The sequence below is a fragment of the Theobroma cacao genome, chromosome 8 (genome assembly GCF_053813885.1).
Source record: "Theobroma cacao isolate CCN51 chromosome 8, ASM5381388v1, whole genome shotgun sequence".
NCBI classification, from domain to species: Eukaryota; Viridiplantae; Streptophyta; class Magnoliopsida; order Malvales; family Malvaceae; genus Theobroma; species Theobroma cacao.
Genome location: NC_142646.1, coordinates 24,911,908 through 24,922,213, shown reverse-complemented (window position 1 = coordinate 24,922,213; position 10,306 = coordinate 24,911,908). Strand labels below are relative to the sequence as shown.

General features: G+C 38.4%; 1 protein-coding gene and 1 long non-coding RNA gene across 2 annotated transcripts; both read left to right on the top strand.

The window, feature by feature from the left end:
- The first annotated feature begins 395 nt into the window (after positions 1-395).
- Positions 396-2,143, top strand: LOC148761246 (uncharacterized). The gene is made up of 3 exons (XR_016027839.1): positions 396-528; positions 1,177-1,260; positions 2,096-2,143. It is a non-coding gene; the product is annotated as an uncharacterized LOC148761246 (long non-coding RNA).
- A 768-nt stretch (positions 2,144-2,911) lies between these two features.
- On the top strand, positions 2,912-10,306 carry LOC148761245 (uncharacterized). The gene is made up of 4 exons (XM_088809273.1): positions 2,912-4,277; positions 8,416-8,547; positions 9,196-9,279; positions 10,115-10,306. Exons 1-3 carry the CDS (start codon positions 2,912-2,914, stop codon positions 9,243-9,245), a joined length of 1,548 nt encoding a protein of 515 aa, XP_088665399.1. The 3' UTR covers positions 9,246-9,279; positions 10,115-10,306.

The window sequence follows — 10,306 nt, the reverse complement described above, 5'->3', positions numbered from 1 at the left end:
ATCGGAATTTTCACTAACTAGGGGCAAAATGGTCATTTGCCACCTGGGGACAAAATGGGAATTTTAGAAAAGATTTTTTTGACCCCATTTGACTTATTAGAGTATAATTTGACTTATTGAAGTATGATTTGAGGTTTAGAAGTGAAAAATTTTAATTTCGGTATAATTTGGAGTATAGGGGTAAAATGGTAATTTTGCCACTTCAGGGGCAAAATTGTAATTTTCCACCACCAGGATATTTTTTCCAGCACATGGTCTTCCTTGTCTTCATCTTTGACTCTTGACTAAACATGTGGTGGAGATAAAATGTTTAAATTTTTAAAATTTTAAAAACGGGCCAATGACATGATGCCATGTGTCATGCCTTTATTAATTTATTATTTTCCTTTTTAAAAGGCACAAAATCAGCCCATCTTCCACCCCATGGCCGGCCAAACCAGCAAGAAGAGAGAGAAAACAGAAAACAAAACCCTAGAGAGAGAAAATCAAAGAAAAAGTGTGAATTTTCAAGGAAATTAAGTGAAAAAGGTGAGTTTTTTCTATTAAGCTTGAGTTTTCTTATTCCCAAGCATTTCTCTTTATTTTCCATGATTAAATTACATGTTTTCATGATGAATTAAATTCTGGAAAAATGGGTTAGGAGAGAGAAAGTTGTTGGATTTATTTGATTTTAATTTATGTTAGTGTTTTTAGTTGGTTTAGCATATTTAGAAACAAAACAATAAGAAAAGAATTTATTTTCTCCCCCAACCATTAATGGCTGAATTTACCATGTAGTGAGTGAGGATGAGTTTAATTTTATTCTAGGAGAATTGGTTAAGGAATGATGAATTATGAGCCTAGAAAAATAATGGGAATTTTCGGAGCAAAAATAAGAATTTTTACCCACTAGGGGTATTTTCGTAATTTGCTGTTGGGACTGATAATTTGCACCACACTGAGGGACATTAAGTTAATTTGGGTGCAATTGAGGTATAGAAACTGAAAAGAATTAAATTGGAGTTTAAACGGACCCGTTAGGAATTTAATCGGGTGATAAGACGAATTAGGCCAATACCGAGTTTAGATAGTTACCAGTGCATTTTTGCATTCCATATCATGCATTGGTAGTCTAAATTAGTTTAATTTTGATTTAGTACCAACTTGGTGAAACTCTCGATTTTGTACTGTGTCAAGGTGGTGAGTCCTCCGATAAAGGCAAGGAAATTGCATCCGAGGACCAGTAGACAGAGTGCTTCGAAAGTCCGCATTCTAGACATTGTGAGTAAACTTACTGTCATTTTAATTATCTATGGTGGTTTTTAGATGCTTTCATGAATTCTATGGAAAAAGGAATTTAAAAAGATAAATTTTCATGTTTTATGAATAAATGAGTTTCAATGAAATTAAATTATAAATTGTTTTGAAATTAATAGTGATTTTGAAAAATAGAGTACACGGAGACTGTTAATTGTGGCAATTTGATTGTTTAAATTAACTGGCTTATGATAAATTGAGCATGATTGGCTAGTTGGAAATTGTATTGAAATGCGAATTGTTTGGTTACCTTGAAAAACTACGAATTACAAAATTGCCATATCATGTTATTGAGTTTTATTATATGGTGAATTATATATTAATTAATCACTGCAGTAGGGGGTTTCTGTGGACCAGCCTTTTAGAGGGGCACGATAAACCCCATTATATTCTTACCTCGAACGGAGAGGCGCGTAGGGTATCTCCTGGGGTAAAGTTTAGGGTTCATTTCACGCTAAACCACCACGTGAGGGGGAACTCAGCCAACGCCAAGGAACGGCTATGTTTTCAAAACAAAAACATGATTTATGTGAAATGTGAATTTTAATAGCCTTGGCGGTCTCGGTAGGATGCCTCGGCCAAGGTGTCCCCGAGAATGGATTTATGGCACAAGCCTAGATTTTTATGAGATTCATAAGCCTCTTTACGTGTTTCGAACAAAATGTGTTCTAATGCTATAACCCAGTTTATGATGATTTACTTTATTGTCTCCATGTACTCAACTCTAGATGTTTAGGATGATGTTTGTTTACTCATTGAGATTTTATAATCTCACCACCCTCCTTTCCACCCATTTCAGGTTCAGTATAGACTGTAGATAGCTGATCTCATCGAGGACTACAGTGGGATTTGCATTTTCCAAACCGTAGGTTCAAAGTCCTCTTTACTTTTGTTTATTCGGGGGCACTCTTGTTATTGTAAATTAAATTAAATATTTTGGCTTACTGTATTTAAGTATGTATAAATATATTTAACTTTTACGTTATAAAAATTATTCACGTATAACTCTATAAATATTGTTTTATAAGAAAATAGAATATTTTACTTAATATTTCTTTTATTTTCTTATTATATTCAAATAACCATAATTTCGTTTTAAATGAAGATTTTAGACTTTTAAACTCATTTTGAATATGAATTGTGTGTTTTGTACTTGTATATTACGTTTTAGCCAGTTTTAAAATTTTTGAGAAAAATGACCAAAATACCCTTGTGAGACAAAAAAATTAATATTTTATTTGTTTAAAGTTGGAAACAGCTTAAAATATTTTAGAACACGATATTTGACAATGGTTGCTCACAAGGGAACAGAGAAACTGATAGTAAAGCCTTGCGGGGTTTCGGGTTGACATTCCGGGCAATAAGTGTCTACCGGGACACCGCGGCGGTTGTCACGGGCTCGAGGGGAGTACCGGGTCGTGACAATTCGATTGGTATCAGAGCTTTTTGTTTTCAAGATCAAAGTTTTTAGTTTTAAAGTTGTTTTAAAAATTTACAATATCAGTGTGGCCCCGGATTAAGTTAAATTAGGTTAGGTTGAATAGAATGCATGCATTTGCATATAGAGCCTAAGGTTACCTAAACTTGCTCGTATATTTTTTTTATATAGATTATAATGCCTCCTCGACGCGGACGCCCACCTCTCACTAGATCGGTTGGGAGGGGAAGAGGTCGTTCCCAACGTCATCAGCCAGATACAGTAGAGGAGGAATCAGCTGCATCTACCATTCGGGCAGCACCTGCTGCTGAGCAGGCCGATAGTCCTCCACATCCTCCATCTCCTCAGCCACCTACGGGTATTCCCGCCATGCCTACTGAGGCAGCACAGGCATTGGCAGCTTTCTTTGCAGCAATAGCTGGTCAAGTTCCACTTGTAGTGCCTCCAGCTACTCCTTTAGTTCCACCACCAATACAGGATGTATCCATTTCCAAGAAGCTGAAGGAGGCTAGGCAATTGGGTTGTGTATCTTTCACTGGTGAGTTGGATGCCACTGTGGCAAAGGATTGGATTAATCAGGTGTCCGAGACTCTTTCTGATATGGGATTAGATGATGACATGAAGCTGATGGTGGCTACGAGATTATTAGAGAAGAGGGCTCGTACTTGGTGGAATTCGGTGAAGTCCCGTTCCGCTACTCCTCAGACATGGTCCGATTTTCTCAGGGAATTCGATGGTCAGTATTTCACTTATTTCCATCAAAAAGAAAAGAAGAGAGAATTTCTGAGTTTGAAACAGGGAAATCTAACTGTAGAGGAGTACGAGACTCGTTTTAACGAGTTGATGTTATATGTGCCGGATCTGGTGAAATCTGAGCAGGATCAGGCCAGCTATTTCGAGGAAGGGCTCCGTAATGAGATCAGAGAGCGAATGACAGTGATTGGTAGGGAGCCACATAAGGAGGTGGTACAGATGGCTTTACGGGCTGAGAAGCTCGCGATTGAGAATAGAAGGATTCGGACTGAGTTTGCAAAAAGGAGGAATCCTGGTATGTCTTCTAGTCAGCCAGTAAAAAGAGGCAAGGACTCAGCGACTTCAGGGAGCACTACTTCTGTTTCCGTGACATCTCCTCGACCTTCATTTCCACCATCACAGCAGAGACCTTCGAGGTTTAGCAGATCTGCTATGACTGGTTCTGGGAAGAGTCTCGGAGGTTTTGACAGATGCAGAAATTGTGGGAATTATCATAGTGGGCTATGTAGAGGGCCAACAAGATGTTTCCAATGTGGACAGACGGGTCACATTAGGAGTAATTGCCCACAGTTAGGACGAGCCACTGTAGCTGCATCATCTCCACCAGCTCGCACAGATATACAAAGGAGAGATTCTTCTGGGTTACCACAGAGACAGGGAGTAGCCATACGGTCTGGTGTGGAGAGTAATACCCCGTCACATCCACCTTCGAGACCACAGACTCGTACCGCGACAAGAGTTTTTGCTGTGACAGAAGATGAGGCACGAGTCCGACCTGGAGCAGTGACAGGTACTATGTCTTTATTTGATAAAGATGCTTATGTTTTGATAGATTCTGGCTCAGATAGATCTTATGTGAGTACGACATTTGCATCAATTACTGATAGAAACCTGTCACCATTAGAGGAAGAAATTGTAGTGCATACCCCTCTAGGAGAACAGTTGATTAGAAATACTTGTTATAGAGACTGTGGGGTAAGGGTAGGTGAGGAAGAATTTAGGGGTGACTTAATTCCTCTAGAGATCTTGGATTTTGATTTAATATTAGGTATGGACTGGTTAACTGCACATCGGACGAACGTGGATTGTTTTCGAAAAGAAGTTGTTCTTCGGAATTCGGAGGGAGCAGAGATTGTGTTTGTAGGGGAACGTCGAGTATTACCATCTTGTGTAATCTCGGCCATCAAAGCTTCAAAATTAGTGCAAAAAGGGTATCCGACTTATTTGGCATACGTGATCGATACTTCAAAGGGGGAACCTAAGTTAGAGGATGTCCCAATAGTAAGTGAGTTTCCTGATGTATTTCCTGATGATTTACCGGGAATACCTCCTAATCGAGAGCTTGAGTTCCCTATTGATTTACTTCCGGGTACCGCACCTATTTCTATTCCTCCATATAGAATGGCTCCAGCAGAGTTGAAGGAACTGAAAGCCCAGTTGCAAGATTTGGTGGATAAAGGTTTCATTCGCCCTAGCATTTCTCCTTGGGGAGCACCAGTCCTATTTGTAAAGAAGAAAGATGGCACTCTTCGATTGTGTATTGATTACCGTCAGTTGAACCGAGTGACCATCAAGAATAAATACCCTTTACCCCGGATAGATGATCTTTTTGATCAATTACGAGGTGCTATGGTATTCTCTAAGATTGATTTGAGATCTGGGTACTATCAGTTGAGGATTAAGGAGCAGGATGTACCTAAGACTGCCTTCAGAACGCGTTATGGGCATTATGAGTTTCTGGTGATGCCGTTTGGTTTGACTAATGCCCCGGCAGTTTTTATGGATCTTATGAACAGGGTGTTCCATCCATACTTGGATAAGTTTGTGATAGTATTCATCGATGACATCCTGGTTTATTCGAAGAATGATGATGAACATGCTGCCCATTTGCGCATTGTGTTGCAAACTTTGCGCGAGAGACAACTCTATGCCAAGTTCTCTAAATGTGAATTCTGGTTGAAGGAAGTGGTTTTCTTGGGACATGTGGTGTCCGGAGCTGGAATTTATGTCGATCCCAAGAAGATTGAGGCAATCTTGCAATGGGAGCAACCGAGAACGGTAACTGAGATTCGTAGTTTCCTTGGCTTAGCCGGTTATTACCGGAGATTTGTTCAGGGATTTTCTTTGATAGCAGCTCCTCTGACTCGTTTAACTCGTAAAGGAGTTAAGTATGAGTGGGATGATGTTTGTGAGAATCGATTTCAGGAGCTAAAGAACCGGTTAACCTCCGCTCCCGTTTTAACACTTCCTGTTAGTGGAAAAGAATTTGTGGTATATAGCGATGCATCTAAGTTGGGATTAGGGTGTGTGTTGATGCAGGACGAGAAAGTAATAGCTTATGCTTCCCGACAGTTGAAGAAGCACGAGACGAATTACCCTACTCATGACTTGGAGTTAGCAGCAGTAGTATTCGCATTGAAGATTTGGAGACATTATTTATATGGTGAGCGTTGTCGGATTTTTTCTGATCATAAAAGTTTGAAGTATTTGCTCACCCAGAAAGAGCTTAACTTGAGACAGAGACGATGGTTGGAGTTGATTAAGGATTATGACTTAGTGATTGATTATCATCCGGGAAAAGCAAATGTTGTAGCGGATGCCTTAAGTCGTAAATCCTCATCGTCGTTAGCAACACTTCAAAGTTCTTATTTTCCGATGTTACTTGAGATGAAATCTCTAGGGATCCAGTTGAATAATGGTGAGGATGGAACCCTACTTGCTAGTTTCGTCGTGAGACCTTCATTGTTGAATCAAATAAGAGAATTGCAGAAATCTGATGATTGGTTGAAACAGGAAGTTCAAAAGCTGCAAGATGGAGAAGCTAGTGAGTTTAGACTCAGCGATGATGGTACTTTCATGCTTAGAGACCGAATTTGTGTTCCTAAGGATGATCAATTGAGACGAGCTATTTTGGAGGAAGCTCATTCTTCCGCCTACGCTTTACATCCCGGAAGCACCAAGATGTATCGGACTATTAAAGAAAGTTATTGGTGGCCGGGTATGAAACGAGACATAGCAGAGTTTGTAGCGAAATATCTCACATGCCAACAGATCAAGGCGGAGCATCAAAAACCGTCAGGTACTCTTCAACCTTTACCGATTCCTGAATGGAAGCGGGAACATGTGACTATGGACTTTGTATTGGGTTTGCCGCGGACACAAAGTGGGAAGGATGCTATTTGGGTGATTGTGGATAGATTGACTAAGTCCGCCCATTTCTTGGCTATCCATAGCACGTATTCTATTGAGAGGCTGGCAAGACTTTATATAGATGAGATTGTGAGATTACACGGAGTCCCAGTTTCTATTGTGTCAGATCGAGACCCTCGATTTACTTCTCGATTTTGGCCGAAATTTCAGGAAGCTCTTGGAACTAAATTGAGATTTAGTACTGCCTTTCATCCACAGACAGATGGTCAATCTGAGAGAACTATTCAGACCTTGGAGGATATGTTACGGGCTTGTGTCATTGACTTTATCGGGAGTTGGGACAAACACTTGCCATTGGTGGAGTTTGCTTATAATAACAGTTTTCAGTCTAGTATTGGGATGGCACCATACGAGGCTTTGTATGGAAGGAAATGCCGAACTCCGCTCTGTTGGGATGAAGTAGGTGAGAGGAAATTGGTGAATGTGGAATTGATTGATTTGACAAACGATAAGGTCAAAGTTATCCGAGAGCGATTAAAGACAGCTCAAGATAGGCAGAAGAATTATTCGGATAAACGAAGGAAAGATTTGGAGTTTGAAGTCGACGATAAAGTTTTTCTTAAGGTTTCTCCTTGGAAAGGTAATAATTTGAAATTTCCAAGAATTAAATCTTATTTGATTATACTATTGTGATAATTTGTGGTATTTATTGGATGATGAAAGGTGTGATTCGATTCGCGAAGAGGGGAAAGCTCAATCCAAGATACATTGGACCTTTTCGTATCATTGAAAGGATTGGGCCAGTGGCTTACAGACTTGAATTACCCCCAGAGTTAGATCGAATTCATAATGTCTTCCATGTCTCGATGTTGAAAAAGTATGTTCCCGATCCCTCTCACATTTTAGAGACACCTCCCATTGAGTTGCATGAGGATTTGAAGTTCGAGGTGCAGCCTGTACGTATTCTAGATCGAAAGGATCGAGTGCTAAGGAACAAGAGCATTCCAATGGTGAAAGTATTGTGGAAGAATGCTCGAATGGAGGAGATGACGTGGGAAGTCGAGAGCCAGATGAGAAACCAATATCCACATCTTTTATTTGAATTAGGTAAGTGAAATTTTGAGGTCAAAATTTTATTTTAAGGGGGGTAGTGCTGTAAAGCTCGACCTTATAAAATACTATTCATGACATACATGTGATGATAGCATGCTAGGAGAGTCCCGAAAAATTTACAAAAGTCGGTATTGTACCTAGAGGTACAATAAAGTTTATTTAATCCTCGAACTAGATCAAATAGGAATTTTAAGGTGAGATTAAGAGTTTCACAGTTCATGGATGACTTAAAATGGTAATTTGGAGTTTGAGGATCAATTTGGAGTCAAATCGGAATTTTCACTAACTAGGGGCAAAATGGTCATTTGCCACCTGGGGACAAAATGGGAATTTTAGAAAAGATTTTTTTGACCCCATTTGACTTATTAGAGTATAATTTGACTTATTGAAGTATGATTTGAGGTTTAGAAGTGAAAAATTTTAATTTCGGTATAATTTGGAGTATAGGGGTAAAATGGTAATTTTGCCACTTCAGGGGCAAAATTGTAATTTTCCACCACCAGGATATTTTTTCCAGCACATGGTCTTCCTTGTCTTCATCTTTGACTCTTGACTAAACATGTGGTGGAGATAAAATGTTTAAATTTTTAAAATTTTAAAAACGGGCCAATGACATGATGCCATGTGTCATGCCTTTATTAATTTATTATTTTCCTTTTTAAAAGGCACAAAATCAGCCCATCTTCCACCCCATGGCCGGCCAAACCAGCAAGAAGAGAGAGAAAACAGAAAACAAAACCCTAGAGAGAGAAAATCAAAGAAAAAGTGTGAATTTTCAAGGAAATTAAGTGAAAAAGGTGAGTTTTTTCTATTAAGCTTGAGTTTTCTTATTCCCAAGCATTTCTCTTTATTTTCCATGATTAAATTACATGTTTTCATGATGAATTAAATTCTGGAAAAATGGGTTAGGAGAGAGAAAGTTGTTGGATTTATTTGATTTTAATTTATGTTAGTGTTTTTAGTTAGTTTAGCATATTTAGAAACAAAACAACAAGAAAAGAATTTATTTTCTCCCCCAACCATTAATGGCTGAATTTACCATGTAGTGAGTGAGGATGAGTTTGATTTTATTCTAGGAGAATTGGTTAAGGAATGATGAATTATGAGCCTAGAAAAATAATGGGAATTTTCGGAGCAAAAATAAGAATTTTTACCCACTAGGGGTATTTTCGTAATTTGCTGTTGGGACTGATAATTTGCACCACACTGAGGGACATTAAGTTAATTTGGGTGCAATTGAGGTATAGAAACTGAAAAGAATTAAATTGGAGTTTAAACGGACCCGTTAGGAATTTAATCGGGTGATAAGACGAATTAGGCCAATACCGGGTTTAGATAGTTACCAGTGCATTTTTGCATTCCATATCATGCATTGGTAGTCTAAATTAGTTTAATTTTGATTTAGTACCAACTTGGTGAAACTCTCGATTTTGTACTGTGTCAAGGTGGTGAGTCCTCCGATAAAGGCAAGGAAATTGCATCCGAGGACCAGTAGACAGAGTGCTTCGAAAGTCCGCATTCTAGACATTGTGAGTAAACTTACTGTCATTTTAATTATCTATGGTGGTTTTTAGATGCTTTCATGAATTCTATGGAAAAAGGAATTTAAAAAGATAAATTTTCATGTTTTATGAATAAATGAGTTTCAATGAAATTAAATTATAAATTGTTTTGAAATTAATAGTGATTTTGAAAAATAGAGTACACGGAGACTGTTAATTGTGGCAATTTGATTGTTTAAATTAACTGGCTTATGATAAATTGAGCATGATTGGCTAGTTGGAAATTGTATTGAAATGCGAATTGTTTGGTTACCTTGAAAAACTACGAATTACAAAATTGCCATATCATGTTATTGAGTTTTATTATATGGTGGATTATATATTAATTAATCACTGCAGTAGGGGGTTTCTGTGGACCAGCCTTTTAGAGGGGCACGGTAAACCCCATTATATTCTTACCTCGAACGGAGAGGCGCGTAGGGTATCTCCTGGGGTAAAGTTTAGGGTTCACTTCACGCTAAACCACCACGTGAGGGGGAACTCAGCCAACGTCAAGGAACGGCTATGTTTTCAAAACAAAAACATGATTTATGTGAAATGTGAATTTTAATAGCCTTGGCGGTCTCGGTAGGATGCCTCGGCCAAGGTGTCCCCGAGAATGGATTTATGGCACAAGCCTATATTTTTATGAGATTCATAAGCCTCTTTACGTGTTTCGAACAAAATGTGTTCTAATGCTATAACCCAGTTTATGATGATTTACTTTATTGTCTCCATGTACTCAACTCTAGATGTTTAGGATGATGTTTGTTTACTCATTGAGATTTTATAATCTCACCACCCTCCTTTCCACCCATTTCAGGTTCAGTATAGACTGTAGATAGCTGATCTCATCGAGGACTACAGTGGGATCTGCATTTTCCAAACCGTAGGTTCAAAGTCCTCTTTACTTTTGTTTATTCGGGGGCACTCTTGTTATTGTAAATTAAATTAAATATTTTGGCTTACTGTATTTAAGTATGTATAAATATATTTAACTTTTACGTTATAAAAA